Source organism: Pelobates fuscus, chromosome 8, assembly GCF_036172605.1.
Source record: "Pelobates fuscus isolate aPelFus1 chromosome 8, aPelFus1.pri, whole genome shotgun sequence".
Classification (NCBI taxonomy): Eukaryota; Metazoa; Chordata; class Amphibia; order Anura; family Pelobatidae; genus Pelobates; species Pelobates fuscus.
Window position 1 is genome coordinate 111,577,493 of NC_086324.1, and position 23,414 is coordinate 111,600,906.

At 41.5% G+C, this 23,414-nt stretch overlaps 1 protein-coding gene across 1 annotated transcript in view; it reads right to left on the reverse strand.

The window, feature by feature from the left end:
* Window positions 1–23,414, reverse strand: part of LOC134571702 (4-aminobutyrate aminotransferase, mitochondrial-like) — a 965,679-nt gene that overhangs the window by 270,745 nt on the left and 671,520 nt on the right. The window contains exons 12-13 of the mRNA XM_063430224.1: window positions 3,419–3,571; window positions 3,062–3,199 (exon numbers count right to left, since the gene is read on the reverse strand). Of these exons, the coding sequence (XP_063286294.1) occupies window positions 3,062–3,199; window positions 3,419–3,571 (291 nt within the window). The remainder of the gene's footprint in view (window positions 1–3,061; window positions 3,200–3,418; window positions 3,572–23,414) is intronic.

Consider the following 23,414-nt stretch of genomic DNA (forward strand, 5'->3'; position numbering starts at 1 on the left):
CTTCTCCTCTGGGGCGAAGGCGGGCGCCCTTCGACTGCCACGTCGTGCTGCTGTGCGAGCGGGGTCTCCAGGATCAGTTCCTGATACGGATAGGTGGTAGGCGCAAGGCTCGTAAGGCTCGGGGCAAATCCTCTGGCCAGCGTACTTGGATCCAGGCATTCCCCTGCCTAATCTGGAGGCTGAAGGTGAAGCCCCACCGGTAAGCCACTCCTTTCTTCCGCAGGGTCGTCGTTAAGGGTCGGAGAGCCCGTCTGGCGTCCAAGGTGAGGCCAGATAGGTCCTGGTATAGGGCCACGTTTGCTCCCCTAAAGGGTATCTCCGCCATTCCTCGGGAAGCTGTCATTAGGCGTTCCTTGAGGCTGTAGTCATGAAGGCAGCACAGGACGTCTCGTGGCCTGCCGTCTGGCCTCTGCGGCTCCAGGGCCCTATGTGCCCAGTCCAGCTTGATCGCCGCCGGGCATTCTTGTCCGAGGATCTGCAGGAAAAGGGCCTGCAGTGTGTCATGTAGTGGTGCTGCGTCCGGTTCGGGTAGGCCCCGAATCCGGATGTTCTGCCTTCTGCTGCGGTTCTCTAAATCTTCAACTTGGTGCCGAAGTGAGAGGAGCATGTTCCCTTGGCGTGTGGTGGCGAGTTCAGCCGCTTGATGCTGTGTGCGGCCTGCTTGGGCCTCCGTTTTCAGCGCCTCCACTCTCACTTCCACTGCTGTGAGATCCGTCCTCAGGGCCGTAACTTCCTCCTTGATGGCTGCCCAGAGTTCTCACAGGAGCCCCCCCCCTGTATCTGCCTTGGTGAGCATCTGTGCCGAGATCATTGACAGATCTTCTTTAATTAGCACCAGCTTGTCGTCCTGTGTGCCGTCCAGGGTGGGGTCTCCCGCGCTTTCACTGCTTGGGGAGTCGGGCGCCATGTTGTAGGGCGGTCGGTTGCTGCTTAGTGTGCACACAAATTCGTCCAAAGTGCCGGTCGGGCGGTGTGGGGTGCCTCCCAGAGTTTGGGGCTTCTTGTTTCGGACCATATTTTAGGAGGTATTGGCTGATTTTATCGCTATTAAGGGCCAGGGGGAGCGAAGCTCAGGTATTATGCGTCCTGTCGCATGCTCGGCTCGGTCACGCCCCCTCGGGTGTCTTTTTTTTTTTTAAGAAATAGTATGCCTTTTTTGGGGTAGTTGGAATAAGCAGCTTGCTAAAATATTTCTAAATATAACACCCATCAAAACCATCTATGAAAATTCCCATCTAAAAATCTGAAATTGACAGGTCTCTTCTACAGCACTGTAACTTCACAAAATAGTATCTAGGTCATACATTGGGCATATTGTTTTACTCAGAAGAGGTAACTGAGCATACTTAGGGGGAATTTAAGACAGTGGCACTTACCAAATGTATGAAATACTCAGCGCAAATGCAACATGTATGTTTAAAAAAAAAAAAAAAATTCTTACCACAAAATTTGAAATAAATTGGCAAAAAAATGGTGTTAAGTTACGGTATAATATATGCCTAATAAGATACCCTGGAGTATCTGCTTTATTAAAAGGAGGGCCTCTGTGGGGTTATTTTAACAGTCAGACTGCTATAATGCCAAAACATCAGACATCTATGAAAATTCTAACTATAGAAACTGAAATAGCATGGTCTCCTATATGGCATTGTAGCTTCACAGAATAGTGGCAAAGGCATAAAATGGTGGCATCGCTATACTCAGAAGATGTAGCTGCACACAATATGAGGTTCTGTACAGGAATAGCACACACCAGCTTTACGAATTACACATTACTAAATCCTTGTTATATGTGTATATGCCAAAGTAGTAAAAAAAAAAAAAAAAAAAATAACACAAATTTTACTCCAATATTTAGCAGTGATTGGCAGTGGAATTGCTAAATAAAAAGTGTCAAAATAACCTTAGGTAAATAGTCTGTGATGTCTAAAATAACCTTAGGTAAATAGTCTGTGATGACTAAAATAACCTTAGGTAAATAGTCTGTGTGTCAATTTTGTTTTCTGTGATTGGTATTAAACTTTGAAGACAAACATACCAACTTCTAAGATTGTTTCACATTGATTTTTTTTTTTTTTTTTTAATCCTTGATGTTTGTGACTTGTAACTTTCAAAATAAACTGAAATCCTACACATTTTATGTACTCTGTAAATCAATACACATAAATTAATTGATTTCCAATTACTTTTCCTAAGCTAGACATATTATGCACACGTTAATATTGCCAAAACTTGGGGAATTATTCTTTTTTTCAATATTTTGCATTTTTGTAATAAATGAGAATTTATACATGTACATGTCACATCAAATTAAAGCCCTTATATTCTAAAAACAATATATAATATGTGTTGGTACAATGAATGAGATAGATGCAATTTGCAGTTGAACAAAAAATTAAAAAAATGCTTCTGAAGGTAGCACAACTACATTTCTGTGTATAGACAGGGTTTCTTACTGAAATTCACAAACACAAACCAAGTATAATGACCTCTTAAAATCACTGTAGAGATCTATGTCCTTGTTGAATAGATTTTTTTTTAAAGAGGACTCTAGTAGCAAATTGTGGGTAAATCCAACCAAATTGTATTGTTTTGTTGTCATACAAGATGATTGAGGCACACATAGTGGTTTGTGTATTGGTCCATAGAAAATGAGTCAAAGTCACATTATCACAGTGGAAACAGCTAGACGCCAGAAACAACAGATTAAACGTGATGGCACACTTGTTGACCTCTTTGGAATAAAGTTTTAATAAGACAAGGAGGGCCCATTTATATATATATATATATATATATATATATATATATATATATATATATATATAGGCCAAAACAAGGCACCATGTAAAATGAATATGTAGCTGTGCGTGCAAGACTGTCTCTCTCGTTTGCTTTTTTGTATTATATATTTATAACATATGGATCTTCTATGTTACACACACAGTATATACATGTACATATCTCCACAATCTAACAGTGCCTTCAGAAAAATAACACTAATTTAAAAATCCTTACTTTTTTCTCTGCTCTCCATAACTTATACAATACAACATGTTCTTACCTTTTTAGCAATGCCTCTTAATTTTCTGAAAAAATCATCAGAAGCATGATTATCTCCCCCCTCTGATTGGATGGGTTCAACAATAATTCCAGCGACGGTCTTTTTCTTTTTTCTGTATTTGACAATTAGATCTTCCACCTAGTTACAGATTTAAATATTTGCTTTTGTAAGTATCATGCAAAAAGAAAGATTTGTCAAACTAAATTCAGAAATAAAGCTTATTACCTAAATATGTACATGAATGGGAAAAATGGGACAAGTTCACTTCCCTAAATTCACATGAACATTCTTCTCAGGGCTGGTGCAATCACTTTTAATTAACCATGCTAAGCTGCATTTTCACACACCACACAATACCATACCTCCCAAAATTGGGAGGAAGAGATATGCCAATTGGGAAGAGGGTAGATGAGGACAATAGGGAGTCAACCCAGGACTGCAAAGCCAAGACCCTAAGATGCGGACTGCTCTGCCAAAATTTGGACAGTTGGGAATCCAGCAATCCACGAGCTGCTTTGGAAACAACACACACAAAAATAAAGTGATAAATACATAGCATGTGTAGAAAAATATGTATACCCCTTTAAATAACAGGAGGCGCAATAAAGACTCTGATTCTGGACAATAGCACAATGAATATAACAACGATTAGGGGAAAAGAATAGCATAACAAGCATAAATGATGAAGATTATTTAACACAATAAATGGAACTACTCACATAATATAGAGTTGTGACCAGGCTCTAAATACATTTACATTTGTGCCCACTTCACTGTCTCAAGGCAACAAGGCTCAGTTGGCATTTCCCCCCCCCCAAAAAAAAAAAAAAGAAACCTTTTAAAAGAGAGGCTACAAGTAGTTTAAAAAGCAACATTTACAATGGACACAAACAGTACTATGTTCTAGCCCAAAAATACAGTACTACACATTTCAGCAAGTCAATAGACTTTATCAATGTGCATTAAACTCCATCCTATAGGGCCTTAATAGGCGTCATCTTCTCCCTTCAGGTGTCACTAGTTCTGGGTTAAGCAATAATGCATGCTCACCACAATATCATAATTTCCAGTAACATGATCTGATCCATCGCGTGTGGCACTTCCATCATCTTTAAGAGGGACATAATCAAACAGAATTATACACTAATGTGAGAATTTAAAATTTATTTTACATATTCGGCCAACAAAGCTGTGCTGGAAACATGCTTTAGCCTAAAATTTGAAATTCACTTTAGTGAAAAACTTTGAGCTTGTTCCTCTTAAAGATGGCTGAACGGAAATGATGATTTTGCAGTTGACACGCACAATCTGAAGGGTATGTTTAAAACCTAAGAGGAATGTGCAAGAGGAGGACACCAACTAAGGACTCCAAATAAGAAGAAACCTAGTGATGGAGTTTTATAAATTTTGATGAAGGCTAAATGACTTGCTGAAATGTTTAGTGCAGTATACTGTTGGTTTGGCCAGCTGTGGTAAAAATCTATTTTCAATCCTGCATGTGTATCATTAATATAGCCTTTTATATTACGTGTAGCCTCTCTTTTTAAAGTTTTTTTTCCCTCCAAATAAATTCTACTACTATATTAGCTTAAATGGTCCTTACGATTTGAAAATTGCAAACACAACTTTTTGCCTTGAGCTCATGAAGGAGGTAGGCAAAATAGCATGTCAAGGAACAAAGCAGTGAAAGGTCAGTTCAGAGGTTTACCAACAACAGATGGATGCTTAATCTTGTAAAGATACTTAAAACTATATTGCCCCATCTTAATCTTAAAAAAGGGACCGTAGTACAAAAAAGATATACAAAAAAATCATTATAGCAATAATAATAACAATACAACTACTTAAGAAGCAATGACAAATGGAATGGATATCCTGTAGCGAGCAGAAAAACAAGAAAACTGCCAACAATAAGCATTAGTGTAGGGCCACTGTGAAAATGATTTTTGTTAGGGCTAGCAGCAATATGGGTCTACATATTGTAGCAGGCTGGTGGGTCTTGGGTCATAAACAACAGAAACAGTTCTTTCTTCCAATATTAGGACAGCTTTATTTAGCAAGCAGGCCAGAATTGAGCCACAGCAAAACATGAAAACCAAAATAAACTCCTACTCCACACTGGAGACTAACAGAGTACCCTTTCTATCCTACTGGGCAGCTAAGCTAAACCCAGAAGTTTAACAAATAAAAATAAAGGCCTGGAAAATACCTTTTTGTTCCCACACAGTTTCAGCAGTCTTTTTTGACTCTCTGTCTCGGCCCAAGCTCTCCACAGAAGAGACTGATTTCCCTCTGCATAGGCTTATGTAGCTCCCTAATTGATGTACTAGAGCAACCTGATTTTTAACCCCCTCGAGTCAGGGAACAGTGAAAGTGGGATCTTTAACTATGTTATATTCTGTTTGGTGTACCACTCTGTCCAATGATTAGGATGATAACAAACTATCCCTGTTTGTTTTTCTAATCTATGGGCAAGTCCCAGTTTCATAAAAATACACCAGGCTCTTATGAAATTTAACCCCTTCAGGACCGGCCTGTTTTTGCGATGTTTGTACGTTAAGGACCAGAGCAGTTTTAACACTTTTGTGGTGTTTGTGTTTAGCTGTAATTTTCCGCTCTCTCATTTACGGTTCCCATACAAGTTATATACTGTTTTTTTCACGACAAGAAGGGCTTTCTTTACATACCAGTATATATATTATGTCATATATTGTATTTAAAAAAAATAATAAAATATGGTGAAAAATTAAAAAAAAAAAACATGTTTTTGGACTTTTACTTGAAAAATCTTTTACTTATCTACAAAAGCTAATGAAAAAAACTGCTAAATAGATTCAAAATTTTGTCCCGAGTTTAAAAACACCCAGTGTTTACATGCTTTATTGCTTTTTTTTGCAAGTTATAGGCCTATAAATACAAGTAGGAAATTGCTGTTTCAATATATATATATTTTAAATGTATCAATAGTGACATTGTTACACCGTTATCTGTCATAAATCCCCGAAACACACCTAACATGTACATATTTTTTAAAGTAGACAACCCAGGGTATTCAAAATGGGGTATGTCCAGTCTTTTTTAGTAGCCACCTAGTCACAAACACTGGCCAAAGTTAGCATTTATATTTGTTTGTGTGTTAAAAATGCAAAAAACACTAACTTTGGCCGGTGTTTGTGACTAAGTGGCTACTAAAAAAGGCTGAACATACCCCATTTGCAATACCTTGGGTTGTCTTCTTTTGCAAATGGTATGCCATCATGGGGCTAATTCTCATTCCTTGGTTACCATACGCTCTCAAAGGCAACCTAACCAATCTGACAAATTTCAATAAAAAAAAAAAAAAAAAGTAAAATCAAGCCTTAGATTTGACCCTGTAACTTTCACAAACACTATAAAACCTCTACATTTGGGGTACTGTTATACTCAGGAGACTTCGCTGAACACAAATATTAGTGTATCAGAACAGTAAAATATATCACAGCAATAATATCCTCAGTGAAAGAGCTGTTTGTGTGTGAAAAATGCAAAAAACTTCACTTTCACTGACAATATCATCGCTGTGATATGTTTTACTGTTTTGAAACACTAATATTTGTGTTCAGCGAAGTCTCCCGAGTAAAACAGTACCCCCATGTACAGGATTTAGGGTGTCATAGAAAGTTACAGGGTTAAACACAGTGCTAGCAAATTAAATTATCTGGACTTTTGGCCTGGGTTGGCAGGCAGGTCCCTCAAATTGCAATCATTAAAATTACTTAATTAGGTAAAAATATTACATAAATATGCACGTAGAATTTTAATATATATACATATTTATATATTTGACGTCTACGTGTATATTTATGAAATTATTTATGTAATTATGTATGTGGACATATGTATATTTCGTATTATTTTTATTTATTTATTTATACATAGATATATATATATATCATTACATTCTAAGTGTATTTTGATATAAATATATATATATATCAATATCAAAATACTGTTAGAATAAAACTGAATATATATATATAATTTTTTTTTAATTATTAAAAATTATTTTTATTTTTTGTTATTTATTTTTATTAACATATTATTTGTATTTTATAATAATATATATATACCATATATATAGTTATTATATATATTGTATATATTCGTGTGTAATTTAAATATAAGTGTATTTTTATAATTATATACGCATATATAAATATAAAAATACACTTAGTGTGACATTATATATATGATATATATATACATATATTATATATAGGTATATATATAGATATAATACATGTATATATAGCATATATATATACACATATTTTTTTTTTACACAGATTTTTTTTTACACTTTATTTTTGATTTTACAGATGCAGGGAGACTGCCTGTCAGCACAGACAGTCCCCCTGCAGGCAGATACACAGACCCCTATTGCGGTCATGTGATCGAGTGATCACATGGCCGTGGGGTCCTGATCTGCCGAGGGGGGACTGCCCGGGCAGACAGGCAGTCCCCCTGGACCGGGAGGAGAGCTGATCGCCGCCGTGGGACCGACGGCGATCAGGTAAGTAGCCCAAAGCCGTTATGACGGTTCAGGACCGTCAGCGGTCCAAACGCACGTTTTACCGCTGACGGTCCTGAACCGTCAGCGGTCCTTAAGGGGTTAACCACTCGTTCAGATTACCAAAACATTCACCTCAAACATATATTCCTAGTCCCAATGTAAAATTAAAAATATTGGGCTAGTCGAGTTTATTAATAACAAACAAACACACTCATACATTCATATAACAATTGCATCAGACCACATTCAGTAAAATTTCAACAATAAATCAAATATTTATACAATAAGTACCGTATTTTCCGGCGTATAAGACGACTGGGCATATAAGACAACCCCCAACTTTTCCAGTTAAAATATAGAGTTTGGGATATACTTGCCGTATAAGACTACACCTCGGTCAGGTGGGGTCCCTAGTAAACAAACTATTGTAAATACGTTTAACCCATTAACAGAGAACTATGATAGGTTGCAGTGGTTATAATGGCTGGTACAAACTGAATTGGGAATACCAAAAGTGTGTTACACTTCACAATCCAAAGAAAGCTCAGCATCACTATGAAGCTGTTATCATTATTTTACAACCTGGACCAATGTCATGTACTCTTACAAAATATAGCATAACAGGTTTTAAAAAGTTCTGCTGGTATCTTACCCGTTTGATGTCCTTATATTACAGCTGTTGTTTTCTTTTTCTAGGAAGAATGCTATGAGTAGAAGGAATCTATATATGACTTCAACCTAGAATTTGACAGGTGCCCCGCCCATTTCCCAAGAAACCATGTCCGCAACATATGTGTTGCCATGCCCACTGAGCACCTAGCCCCTCTCCTCTCCCCATGAAGCCACACCCATAACATGTGTCACCACGCCCAATGCTGGAGCACCCACTGCACATGCGTAACCCTCTGAACCATGCCTCCTGCTGCGTCACCAATCCCACAGCATGCGCACCCACTGCACATGAGCGCCCCCCTCTGGACCAAGCCACGCAGTACATGCACAGTTCAACCTTTGACGTGGAGGGGTGATATAATCCATAGGGACGATATTGTAGGAGCGCACACCTTGCGCCGGTGTAAAACAAGCCCCATGCATATTTACAGACAATTTGGGCATGTTTAGACATGTTTTAGGAGATAGGGAACTTTAAAACCAAGAACCATTAACGGATATAATCCCCTATTTTAACAATATTTTACATAATAGAACAAAGATTTATTTTTAATAAAAATAAGAAAAAAACAATTACCAGGACAATAAGCAATATTTTATGAAAATGTATTTATTAGGCAGTAAATGAAACGTACAAGAACAAACAGTAGTTATTATATCTGTAAACAATAAAAAGTACAACTTGTGAATAAAAAACATAATATGTTTCAACCCATTACATTTTACGGACATTAAAAAGAAAACAGGGGTGATTATCATAGTGTTCGTTTAATAACAATGAATATAGTATACATTTTACTTCCTCGATACATAGTAGCTGGAAAAATAAGAAAAAAAAATGACAAGGACAATAAGCAATATTTATAAAAAAAAAAAAAAAATCATTAGTGCCTGTAAAATCCAAAGTAAGCAATAAAAAGATTTATTTATTAAGTGTTGATTTATGTTGATGACATATGTGTGGTCTAAAATATGGACAGAAAGGGATCTGAAAGAAGGAAAGTTGCGTTTAAGGTGACTGTATATAAAGAGTGTGAGGTGCTTGAATCAATGGGCATATATTTGTATGTCAAGCCTCAGGTCATGTTTCTTACATTTTCTACATATTTAGTATTTAGGAGATATAGAAACATTTCACTAAACAAAAAGAGTGATGAGTTTACAATGACTAAAGAAACATTAAAAATGCCTAATAAATTTTACAGATATTCAAAAGAAAAACAGTGATAAATACAAGAATAAAAAAAATTGATAGTAAAAAAAAAAAAAAATAGTTGGTTTCTAAAAAAGGACATATGTTGGTATGTTCTTATGAGGTCAGGATAGGACATGCAACATTTTGTAATGTTTCATAATCTCTAGAGAGTATCATGTGGCATGAGTTGAACTCTGACCAGCGTGGGACCATCACTATACTGAGAATAACTTCGACTTATGTTTTCTGAAAGACATATGTTGCTTTGGTCTTAAGAGGTCATGCAACACTGTGTATACTTATGCATTGTGAAAGATCTGATACGTCAGCAGATATAAGCCATTTCTCTTAATGTCATGCGATATGAAACAAATATGCACAAAAAATAAACTTTTTTGAATTTGCTATTAAAAACATGGCAAATGTGATTGAAGGCTCTTTCTGAGCAGAAGAAATACAGACAATATCCATAATCAGAAGTAAAGTTTTGAATTAGCCATAAAAAAATATACCTGATAAACACTACTATTTACTAATGGACAAATTAAACAAATCAGAGGTATTGAAAACAATTATATTTTAATCCTAAAGAATTGGTAGTTATGGCAGAATTAATAATTTCTATAAATAGACAGAACTTTCAGAGTGTCAGCTTCTGCAGACACTAAACAAAAAGAATCTTTATTTCGGGTCAGTTCTATTTTTAAATCCAATCCACTCAGTATAAGCTTTGCTTGAAATAAGAGATCACTGTGTAGATGTCCTAGTAATTCAACTGCCCTTCTGCGATAAGTCATCTGTGCACGCTTTACAAATCCTTTGTTGTCACCAACCAATACACAATCTTCATGATGGCCCGTTGTATCTTTGTAAAACAGGCCAGCAGTAAATTGCGTGGCTAAGGCTTCAGCGCTGTAATTAAGAAGTGCCTCAATGTATGCCCGGTATGTGCACAGGTTATTGGATTGCGATATCAGATGGTCTCCAAGCGTTACATCTAGCTGATTAAATAGTGATGCTACTGGGTAATTGATTAGACTTACCCACGCAACTTCAGCGATCTATGAATTTGAATGAAACCGTTTTTAACAATTTTACAAACAATGTATAATAGGGTGTTATTCAGGTCGTAATAATGCTCGCCGCTACCTGAAATATAAAAATCAAGCGGTGATGTTTCAAACATTGCTGCGAGCGGTTGAACTTCTACATAGAGGCTTTTTTCTATGCTTGTTTGTGTGGGCTTTATTTCAAAAAGATCCAATTCAGACTTTGCACATTCTACAGATGAGGAATTAATAAACGCCATGGTTTAGATTTAAAAGATGTCTCTAACCCCACGTCTTGTTGCTCTTCTCTTTCTTCTAGATTTGCAACTGGTCTTTTTTGTTTAGGAACTGTTTGATGTCAATTGGAAAAGCTACAGTGTGTTTCCGTTTCCTTTTAGCCACCCGGTGTCAGGGTCTTACCTGAGTTGGGAGTCTGTAGCCCAGATATGTTGCTCACTCTTGCAAATAGGCCAAGGTGGTCAAGTAAGAATTCACCTGGCCTGTGGATCTGTGCACGGGGGCTGTGCAGGATGAAGTTCCAAAACGCAGCACAGGCAAGGACTCAAACAGCAGGATAGTCAAGGAATAGCCAAGGTCAAAGGATGCCAGAGGAGAGAAACAACGAGGAATAGCCAGAGTCAAGGGATGCCAGAGGTCAGAGTAAATGATGCCAGGAGCCGGGGTCAATATGAAGCAGAGAATCAATAGACAAGAACACTGGTACGGAACACACACAACAGGATCAAAGACTTGGTCCAGATCACAGGGTGAGGCTGAGTTTATATACCCTGCTGATATCTGATCAGGATCAGGGGAGCACGGCTATCAACAAGGGCCATCCCCCAATGCTGCAGACAAGCCAGGATGAATAGAGCTGAAATAGCTGGTAAGAAACAAAGCTACTGTGGCTCAGAGGTAGGAAGCAGGACCAGAACCGCCAAGTACCCAGGTTTGAATCCTGACACCCGGTTACCAGTGTATACTAAACCTGATCCAATCTGGGCCTCACCAGACACTTTATTGATAACAGCCGTTGACACATGACTGACTACATATTTTGTAAGTTTTTTGCAGCATTTTTTACGTTTGGTTTACCAAGTTCAATACCACGTCGAATAAACTTCGAAAAATACCTCCTAAGCCACGTCCACGCATATAGGCACTGCCATGAAAACTTGGCAAACCATATCCGGCCTGTGTCTTTTAATAAGTACTGTAAATGTGTTTGTTTGCCATAGATTTTAATGGCTACCATGTTTGTTTCGCTAGTAGTAAATGCTGTGACGGGGACAAAAGTGCAGCTTATCGATAGACTTAAAGGGAATCTCCAGTGCCAGGAAAACGATCCGTTTTCCTGGCACTGGGGGGTCCCTCTCCCTCCCACCCACCAATCCCCAGGTACTGAAGGGGTGAAAACCCCTTCAATCACTTACCTGAGGCAGCGGCGATGTCCCTCGTCGCTGCCGCCTCCTCCGCGACGCTCCTCCTCTCCATTGCGTCGGCCGGTGGGCGAGACTGATCCCGCCCACCGGCCAAGGAGACCTAATATGCATGCGCGGCAATGCCGCGCATGCGCATTAGCGTTCCCCATAGGAAAGCATTGAAAAATCATGTCAATGCTTTCCTATGGGGATTTGAGCGACGCTGGAGGTCCTCACACAGCGTGAGGACGTCCAGCGACGCTCTAGCACAGGTTTCCTGTGCTATAGAGCAGTAAGTGACCTCTAGTGGCTGTCTACTAGACAGCCACTAGAGGTGGAGTTAACCCTGCAAGGTAATTATTGCAGTTTATGAAAAACTGCAATAATTACACTTGCAGGGTTAAGAGTAGTGGGAGTTGGCACCCAGACCACTCCAATGGGCAGAAGTGGTCTGGGTGCCTGGAGTGTCCCTTTAACATATTTGAATGAGGCGTTCCTATTTTGGTCGTTCTTTATCTCTATTGTAATGGTATCAAAATGCTGCTTACTGACTGGTAAGTCATCTGGTTTCATGTACTTCTGATTAATAATATCATTATCACCTGTAATTTCAACGGAACATATTAGTGGCACATAATTATCACCCACACGCATATGCTCTATTGTATCTGTGTACACAGACGGTGTATAAAAACTGCTTTTTATATCTGCACAAATAGTTCCTGAAATAGTTCTATCAAAATGATTAGAGTAATTTCCAAGTATATGTGTTAATTTGTCGCTGGTTATAAATGTATCACGACCAACAACATGTACATGTTATATTCCAGTTTGATATCCACCGGCAGATCATTGTTCTCTGCAATAATCTTGTTAATACTCCTAACCAGCTTCTGAACTTCGTCATAATATCCAGCTTTTACGTTCAGCTGTTTTAGGGGTCCACCGGCTAAACCAACATATATGACCCCTTCATCGGTTTCAAAAGTGTGCCATGTATGGGGATATTGTATTTCGGACATCCCCATTTCCCATTCATCTGTCAAAACAATTGGTTTGGACAGTTTGGTTGTGTAAATGGATATTTCATTTTGGGGGTATGTTAAATATGATGCGTTGCTTGGCAGTGTGACATAAAATGGTGCGTCCTCAATTTTGTCTTTTAGAGGGTGGTTAGCTGCTTTTCTTAAATCCAGCTATTGAATGTTTCTGGGTAACCCACCCACTGGACGTAGTAAAATCTTTTTCCCTTTTGAGTTTTTTGTTTTAGTATTTCTTGAATTCTATAAACCCTGTTGTGGTTTTTGAGTTATTTTTGTATTTCTTCTGCGTAGAAAGACCCTTCAATCATCTCGCCATTACAGTCTTTTAAGTGATATTCTACCTTTGGTATTCACACCGGTAACTACAAATATTTCTTCTGTAAATGTCTGTTCATAGCTAGAGTTGAGCGGACACCTGGATGTTCGGGTCCGGCGGCTTCGGTCAAAATTTGAAAAAAAGTCCGGGTTCGTGATCGAAATGTCTCTAAAAAAGTCCTAGAGGGCTGCAAAAGGAAGTACAATGAAGGTAAGAGTAGGACAAGTGCCCTGCAAACAAATATGGATAGGGAAATCACTTAAAATAACACACACATTCAAAATACAGCTGAGCCATAAAATAGCACTAGATGGAATCTTTGATTTTAGCTTTGGAAGAACATAAATCAAAATCTAAAGCATGGCTGTCAGGAGGATCACAAGAATCATCCATTTGAGAGAGGGTTGGAGTGCAGGGTATCCTCTTTCATTGTTCAAACTGAGCTCAACTCCTGATGCATGGAGAAAAGGCCTTCACAAGCCTCTGCTATTGTGTACATAGTTTATACTACGTGACCCATAGGTTGAGGAGGCGGTGACCGTGGCGGTGTAGGTGGAAGCAGCAGTGGAGGAGGAGGAGGTAGCCAACACTGTTTATATATATATATATATATATATATATATATATATATATATATATATATATATATATATATATATATATATATATATATATATATATAGTGACCGAAAGCAAGGAATTGTGCTGGAGGGAATCTATATACCTCCCCAGATTTTGCAAGGTTCCTACTTTGTGTAATTAGCCCCAGGGAAATGTGTAATGTTATAATGAATGTTGCACTTTAAATATGTGTATATTTGGGCCCTGGGGTGGAGTACTTGGAGAGTAGGGTGGGCCAGTGCTCCACTCCACATTTTGGAAGTTGCTTGGAACCTACAGGTGAGAAGTCCAGTTCCAGAGTTTGAATCCTAATTGAACTCACCTGAAAAGGATTGCCAATTACCGGTGCTATTAAGTACTCCCCTGCCAAGGAAGGAGGGAGATTGTGTTTGGTTTCTGTGAGTGGAAACAGAGAGCTGAAAACCCTGAAACAGTAAGGTTGTTTATGCTTATGTTTTTGTTGGGAAATGGACAAGCCATCCAACCCAGTTAGCTGATTATTTTGTTTAGTTAGTGCTCAGAAGAGCAAGGCTTTTGTTTTATATATTTTTGTTACCTTTATACCTTACTGTGCATTTATTTTGGAACCTCAATAAAAGAGCAAGTTAATTTACCTCATCCAGCGTGTGAAGTGTCTCTAAAGCCTGAAAAGACTGTGTTTAACATCCCAATCCCAGGACAAGGTACCAAGGGAAAGGAGTACTTTTGTCACATATGGTGGAGGATGTGGGCAGCACACGGCAAAGTCTGTAAGTAGGAAGAAAGAGACTGCTGAGAAAATGGAGGATGTCATGAAAGTTTTGCTCCAGTCCACTGCTGTACAGCAAGAGACAAACAGGAGGACTGCAGAGACTAATGCAATACAGCAAGAGAGCATTTCAATACTGCAGCAGCTTGTACTGGCTCAAAAGGAAAATACAGATGCTTTATTCAAGCAAGTTGAAGCAACACAGGCAGCAGCTCATCAATTGCTCAGAGAGGAGCATCAGCATGCCACATGTGTCATACAGCAGGAGATCCAGAGTCTATCACAAAGGCTGGCCAGGGATGCCACAGAATCACCACAATGTCCAAAGGTGATCAGAGTGAGCCACTACTTGCAAAAGATGGTATCCACAGATGATGTAGAGGCCTACCTGATGGCATTTGAGCGAACCGCTGAGCGAGAAGGTTGGCCGGAAGTGGAATGGGCAAGTCTGCTAGCACCATTTCTTACTGGTGAATCCCAGAAAGCATACTATGATCTGGAACCAGCGGAAGCCAGTGACTACAAGAAGCTGAAAGCAGAAATACTGGCACGCCTGGGGGTGACAACAGCCGTCCGTGCCCAGAGATTTCATTCGTGGACTTACAGCCTGGATAAAGCGATTCGTTCACAGATGTTTGACTTGATACATCTTGCCAGAAAATGGTTGCAGCCAGAGATCAACTCACCCAGCCGCATTGTGGAGCAACTGGTGATGGAAAGATTCCTAAGAGGCTTACCTATTGGACTTCGTCGGTGGGTCAGTCAGAGCAATCCCCAAACAGCAGACCAATTGGTTGAATTGGTTGAACGGTATATAGCAGCGGGAGAACTGCTTCAACCTTCTGGCCAAGAGAGACCCAAGAATCTGAAAACCTACAGCCCCAGCAAATCTGGTAAGACTGTTCCAGGGAAAAGGGGGTCTTTTGATGAGAGAACAGGGTTTTATTACCCAAGAGACATTGTTAAAAGAGAAAAAGACTTTGGGAGGTGGGAAGAGCCTACAAATGAATCAAAAAGTACTAATTATGGTATAAAATGCTTTAAATGCAGAAACTTTGGACATATTGCAAAAGACTGTCCTGAAAATGTTGAACCAATGGAGTGTAATTTTGGTAATAATTGGGAAGGAATTGCACATTATTCACAGGTTGTATGTTCTGTGGAAAAAAAATGGTTATTTGAATAGTCACCCTGGGTGTACCGTGAATGTGGAGGGAAAAAATATACAGGCATTGCTAGATTCAGGGAGTATGGTTACCCTTCTAGACCAATCCTTATTACAGGATACTCATATTGTTAACTCTGGAAAAGTTGATATTGCTTGTGTGCACAGGGATATACATAACTACCCTACTGCAGATATACTTGTTAAAACCCAGTGTGGTACTGTAAACTGCAGAGTGGGGGGGCTGGTACCAAAACTGGCACATGAGATGATTATTGGAAGGGATTTTCCCCATTTTCTAGACCTATGGACATGTTTTGAAAACCCATCAGGTGAACAGAATGATGAATTTCCTTTTGCAAATACTCTGGCAGATGAGAGCGATCATGATGATGAGCCGAACAATATGCAGCATTCCCCTATAAAAACATTAGTTGGTGAAAACCCAGAACAAACTAATGCGGGACCTTCTAGAAGCTCTGAACCAGATATAGAGTTAGCTGATTTAGAGGTTAGGCCTGGTAACTTCAGAAGTGCACAGTGGTCTGACCCAACATTATTGGTAGCCAGGAATAATATGTCTATAAGGAATGGATCCCCTGTCAATCCAGGGAATTCTCTTACTTACCCTTATTTTGAAGTGGATAATGATCTGTTGTACAGAGTTGAGAAAAAAGAGTCCGTTATTACAAAGCAGCTGTTAGTACCACAAGCCTATTGGCGCACTGTGTTAAACCTTGCACATAGCCATGTTTTGGGGGGTCACCTAGGGGTTGACAAAACAAGAGAGCGTGTTTTGAGGAGATTTTATTGGCCTGGAGTAATCACAGCTATCAAGAACTACTGTTCGTCATGCCCTGAATGTCAGGTCACTGCGCCCTTTACGGCTTACCGTAGCCCTTTAGTACCCTTGCCTGTTATTGAAGTGCCTTTTGAACGTATTGCTATGGATTTTGTGGGTCCTCTGGTAAAATCCAGTAGGGGGCATCAGTATATATTAGTAGTACTAGACTATGCTACCAGTTACCCTGAGGCAATACCTATGCGCACAACCTCAGCAAAGTCCATTGCTAAAGAGTTAATGATGATGTTTAGCCGGGTTGGGATTCCCAAGGAGATCCTATCAGATCAGGGTACTCCATTCATGTCCAAGGTTACAAAGGAACTCTGCAAGCTCCTTCACATTAGACACCTCAAAACCTCTGTTTATCACCCACAAACCGATAGTTTGGTTGAGCGATTTAATAAAACGTTAAAAGCTATGCTGCGCAAAGTAACTGATAAAGATGGGAAAAACTGGGACTTTCTATTGCCCTATTTAATGTTTGCCATTAGAGAAGTACCCCAAGCTTCTACGGGTTTCTCACCTTTTGAATTATTATATGGCAGACACCCCAGGGGATTACTTGACATAGCAAAGGAAACTTGGGAACAAGAAGCAAACCCACATCGCAGTGTCATAGAACACATAACTCAGATGCAGGAACGTATTGAAGCCATTATGCCAATAGTCAGAGAACACATGCAAAAGGCTCAACAAAATCAGCAGAATAGCTATAATAAGAATGCTAGAATTCGAGTATTTCAACCAGGAGACAGAGTATTAGTCCTGGTTCCCACAGTAGAGAACAAATTCCTGGCAACTTGGCATGGGCCATATGAGATTATTGAAAGAGTAGGAGAGGTAAATTATAAAGTAAGGCAACCAGGTAGAAGAAAGGAAGTGCAAATATACCATGTCAATTTGCTAAAACCATGGAAAGAAAGGGAAGTTCTGGTTACTACAGAGGCTTCAACCTTCCCTGATAAGTGTAATATTGACCCCGAAGTAAATATCTCAGAGACCCTGTCAATACACCAGACAAGGGAAGTTAAGGAGTTTATTAGATTAAATAAAGAGGTATTCTCCCCAGTCCCAGGAAGGACTAGTGTGATTAAACATGACATTTTGACAGAACCAGGAAAAAGGGTCAATCTCAAACCATACAGAATACCCGAGGCTCGCAGAGAAGCTATCAGAGCAGAGGTTAAGAAAATGTTAGATCTTTGAGTCATTGAGGAGTCACAAAGTGACTGGAGCAGTCCAATTGTGCTGGTACCAATGCCTGATAATACCGTACGGTTTTGTAATGATTATCGCAAACTGAATGCTATTTCTAAGTTTGATGCATACCCCATGCCTAGAGTTGATGAGCTAGTAGAACGACTTGGGAGAGCTCGGTACCTCACTACACTAGATTGTAAGTACCACTCACAGAGCGAGCAAAAGAAAAGACCGCATTTTCTACTCCTGATGGCCTATTTCAGTACAGAGTTTTGCCTTTTGGCTTGCATGGTGCCCCTGCCACATTCCAAAGAATGATGGACAGAATACTAAAGCCGCATGTGCGCTATGCAGCTGCATACTTGGATGATGTTGTAGTACACAGTGAGGATTGGGAATCTCACCTTCCAAAAGTACAGGCTGTCCTTAACTCAATACAAAATGCTGGCTTAACTGCTAACCCCAATAAGTGTACAATTGGCCTAGAGGAAGCAAAATATTTGGGCTACTCTATTGGTAGGGGACTAGTGAAACCCCAAGTTGCTAAAATTGAAGCCATACGAAATTGGCCGAGACCACTGACAAGAAACAGGTGAGAACATTTCTTGGCCTCATTGGCTATTACAGGAGATTTATATCCAATTTTGCTACAATTGGAAGCCCATTAACTGACCTTACTAAAGCTAATGCTCCAGTAGTGGTAAAATGGTCCCCAGAGACTGAACAAGCATTCAGAAAGCTTAAAGAAGCCATTTGTGCCCAACCAGTGTTGGTAACACCTGATTTTTCTAAAGAATTTATTTTTTTATAAATTCTTTATTTTGATTTTTCAAAAGAAGAGTTTTCATATTTTCCGTATATATATATTTTTTTGTATCCTCTTCTTGCAACGTTATGTGGTACAGAAAGGAAAGAAATAGGGGGGGGGGTGCGACAAGTTTCAAGTATATTGGTTACATTTGTAAACATTTGCATTACACTATGTACATTCAATGTTTCAGTGGTCTCGCTTATAACTCTCGTCGCCCGGGGTCTGGAAGGGTCGGGTGGGTAAAGCGGGTAAGGGTGTCCCGGGTCTTTGGCATAGCCACTTTTTACCCTGTGTTTAGGTAATAGGCCGTAGGTTTTGGTGTTCCCTTGTTGGGCGCATTTCTGGCCATCGCCTAGTGTGGTCGTTGTGAGGTGTCGATGTCGTACCTCGTTCGGTGCGCTGTCCTCTAGGGGTGGGGTGGTGCCTCCGGGGTTGGGGTGTAGAACTTGGAGAGTAACTTTTATGCCTGATTGTCTGTATTTTGTATTTGGTTGAGCTCTTGGAGTTCACCTGGGTTGATTCAGGTGGTTGTCTGTAGTTGCAGTGTTTGCGAGTTTATGTAGTTATTATCTGTTGGTTGTGGAGTGTTGGTATATGGTATGGGTGGGTGTGGGACAGGGATGGAATTTGGTAGGGAGGGGGAGCAAAGCCCGTCCCCCCCCCCCCCCTTCCCCCGCGCGCATTTTTTTTTTTTTTTACATTGCCAACCAGGGGTCCCAGATCTTATGAAAAGATCTAGTGTTTTCGTGGATTAGTGCGGACAGTTCGTCCATCTCCATGGCCTCCTTTATCTTTCTCTGGGCCTCTGAGGCCGCTGGGATTTCTGGGCTACCCCAGTGGGTAGCAATGGTTCTGCGTGTTGCTAAGGCCACTTTCGCTACCAGTTTATTTTGTGCTCGGGTCAGGTTTTCTAGGGGCCTGGACAGCAGCCAAGTCCATGGGTCTAGGGGGATGTCGGTTTGTAGTGCTCTCGAGGTGGCAGCGGCCATCTCTTTCCATAGTTGAGTTAATTGTGGGCATTGCCACCACACATGGATGTATGTACCCTGTTCGCCACACCCTTTCCAGCATCTGTCCGAGTCTGTGCGCTTCATTTGTTTGAGTCACAGTGGGGTGAGATACCACCGAAGCAGGGTCTTGTACGCCTGCTCTCTGTGGTTAACACAGATAGTCACTGTCGCTGTTGACTCCCAAATGTCTGCCCAGTCCGAGGGGTCCCCTGGGGGGCCTAGATCCCTTTCCCAGGCCTTTATGTAGGAGAAGGCGTCAGGTGGGGCTTTAAGTGTCATAAGGGTGTATAGATTAGAGATTTGGCCCTTGTGTATTGGGTTATTTAGGCAGCCCCATTCAAATGCAGTGGGTTTCAGCACCGCAGCTGCGGCTATGTTAGGGGTTGACAAGAAGCTTCGGAGCTGGAGGTATCGGAAGTGATCGAACGTGTTATACGGTGTGTCGTTTGGCAGCTCTGGGAAGGGAATGAGGCGGTCATTCTTGTAGAATTGGTATATTATCGTGAGATCATTGTCCTCATATCTGGTGAAATGCTGGGGTGTCATTCCCGGTGCGAATTGAGGGTTTCTCAGAACAGGCATAAGGGGTGAGGGTGTGTGTATGAGGTTGTATATGTCGGTCACCCGGTTCCAAATGTGGATGGCTGTCGTGAGGGCTGGAGTTGTGTTTGGCTGGCGTGGTCTGTGTGTTTTCGGTATCAAAAGGTAGAGTGTTGGCAGGTCCCTTCCGAATAGGTCGTGTTCCAAGTCCACCCAGCGCTTGACCCCAGGGGGGGCATGCATGGTTTGGATTTGCGCGAGTTGGGCTGCTTGGTGGTAGTCCCAGAAGTTTGGTAGGCCTAGTCCCCCTTGTTTGTGTGGATATACAGGGTGATCCGTTTTATTCTTGCTCTCTTCCCTGCCCATATAAATTTGTCTATGTGCATTTGTAGATTTTTGAAGTCTGTTCGGGAGAGTGGGATGGGGAGGGCCTGGAAGAGATATAGAAAGCGCGGCAGTAGGTTCATTTTAATCGCTGCCAGCCTCCCAAGCCATGAAATGGATAATTTTTGCCAGGTCTGTAGGTCTTTTAGGGCCTGGTCGATTAACGGGGGATAGTTTAAACTGTATGTGTGATGTAGGTCTGCCGGTATATTTATTCCTAGATAATGAATACTTTGCGTCTGAAAGCGGAATGGGTAGTTTTGTTGCAGTAGTGTTCGTGTGTGGGAAGGGGTCTGGATTGCAAGGGCTTCGGTTTTCTCTATGTTGAGTTTGTACCCTGAGATTTTTGCGTATGCGTCCAATAAGTCTAACAGTGGGGGTAGGGGCGTCTCTGGGTCGGTCAGGGTTAGAAGAAGTTGTCCGCATACGCCGCCACTTTGTATTCCTCCCTTCTAATTTTTATGCCTTGTATGACCGGTGTATTGCGGATCTGTTGTAAGAGGGGTTCGAGGGAGAGGGCAAAGAGGAGAGGGGACAGGGGGCATCCCTGCCGGGTGCCGTTTTGTATGTGGAACGGGGTTTGGCGAGGATTTGGTATGAGTAGTCGTGCTGTCGGGTTGGTGTAGAGGGTGCAAATTGCTTGTAGGAGGGCCCTGGGGAAGCCGAACTTTGTCAGGACCGCGAACAAGTATGGCCAGAGGATCCGGTCAAATACCTTTTCGGCGTCTAGGGATAGTAGTAGCAACGGGATCCTTCTGTGAGTGGCTGTCCAAATTAGGTCATATGTGCGTCTCGTGTTGTCATAGGCTTGTCTGTTGGGTATGAAGCCCACTTGGTCCGGGTAGATCAGTTTCGGGAGGAATTGTTTAAGTCTGTTTGCGATGAGTTTGGTAAATATTTTGACGTCTACATTTAGGAGTGAGATGGGGCGGTAATGTCCCCGGTTCTTGTAGGGATTTATTCGGTTTTGGTATTAGGCTAATATTAGCTTGGAGCATTTCCGCTGGAAGCGGTTCCCCTTTGAGGATCGACGTATATAGCTCGCTAAGATGTGGGAGTAAAGTTGCAGAATATGTTTTGTAGTATAGCCCCGAGTAGCCGTCGGGGCCTGGGCATTTGTTAGGTTGTAGGGCCTTAATCGTCTCTGCCACCTCCTCTATTGTAACTTCTGCTGCTAGTGACCCTCGTGCTTCATCAGTGAGCTGTGGTAGGGGTATGCTGTGCAAATAGTGTGTTATGGCTTCCTCTGTGTCTGTTGCATTTTGTCGAGAGTGGGGATCGTGGTCATAGAGGGAGGTGTAAAATTGAGTGAAGGTTTCCGCTATTTGTTCGGGGAGGGTTTGTGTGTGGCCGTCAGGTGTGGTAATCGAGGTTAGTCGGTTATGCAGCCTTTTCTTTTTAAGCCTGTTGGCTAGGAGGGAGTCTGCCTTGTTAGACTTCTCATAAAACATCTGCCTTGTCCAGAGCAGTGCTTTTTTCGAGTCTTGGGCCATGAATTCATGAATCGCTTGTTTTTGCGCCTGTATCTGTTGTTGTAAGTCGGGGGTGGGGTTTTGTTTGTGTTCGTGTTCCGCCTTGCGGAGTTCGGTGAGGTGATGGTTTAGTCGGGATAATTTTTCTTTCTTGTGGGCCGAGGCCGCCAAAATGAGGCTGCCTCTAATGACTGTTTTATGTGCAGCCCAAAGTGTGCCTGCTGAGGGTACCGAGCCTTTATTATTCGTGAAGACGTCTTTTATGGCTTCATTGATTGTGTCCTTGATGTGTGGGATGTGAAGTAGTGTTGGGTTTAGTCGCCAAGCCCATTGTCTGGTCGCGTTCGGGAGCTGTATAGTTATGGTGATGTCGGCGTGGTCCGACCACGTGATTTGTCCTATCTCTGTCCTGTCTGTGTGTTGCATTAGAGATGGGGAGGTCAAGAACATGTCTATACGTGAGTAGGACTTGTGTGGGTGGGAAAAGAACGTGTAGTCCAGTGTCTGTGGGTGTTGCGTTCTCCACATGTCCACTAGATTTGTGTTTGTTAAGAAAGAATGGAGTAGTTGTGATGAGCGGGGAATAGAGCCAGGTGGGCATGCAGGGCCGTCCAGAAGTGTGCGTTAGGTACCGTAGGGGCATATACCAATGTGATTGCATATTTATTTGGGCCTAAATGACCCGTTACTGTGAGGAACCTCCCTTGGGAGTCTGAGGCTGCGGCGGTGAATTGACAGGTTTTGCGGATGAGAATGGCTACCCCGTTATGTTTTCCTTGGGGTGAGTTTGCCTGGTGGCTTTCTGTGTAATATCTGTTACGTAGTGGGAAGGGCCTGCTTTGCTCAAAGTGCGTCTCCTGTAGGAGGAGGACGTCTGCGTTAGTTCTAGTGGCCCATCTGAGGACACGGTGCCTTTTGTTCGGGCTGTTCAGGCCCTTGCAATTTACCGAGACACAGGTTAGCGTGGCGGTTGGCATTGTGTCGCTGGAGCTTGTGCTCACGGCGCGCGGGGTCAGGGGGGGGGGGTGGGGAGGGGGTGTAGGGGGAACGGGTTGTGGGGGTGATACTGAGAGGGCTTGGTCTTACGATGTGCGTGCCAAGCCTGGTGGGCGGGTGGGTAGTGTAGGGGTTGAGGATGTGGTTCGGTTCACCCTTGTGGGGGTGAGTCTCGTGTAGTGTGTGTGAGGGGTGAGAAGAGAAGAGGAGGGATGGTCACGTCCACTTCTCTCCCCTCCCGTGATGTGTTACCTTGTGTACCTGGAGTTGTGTCCGATGTACCTTGGCTCTCTGTCGAGGGCTTATGGAGTTTT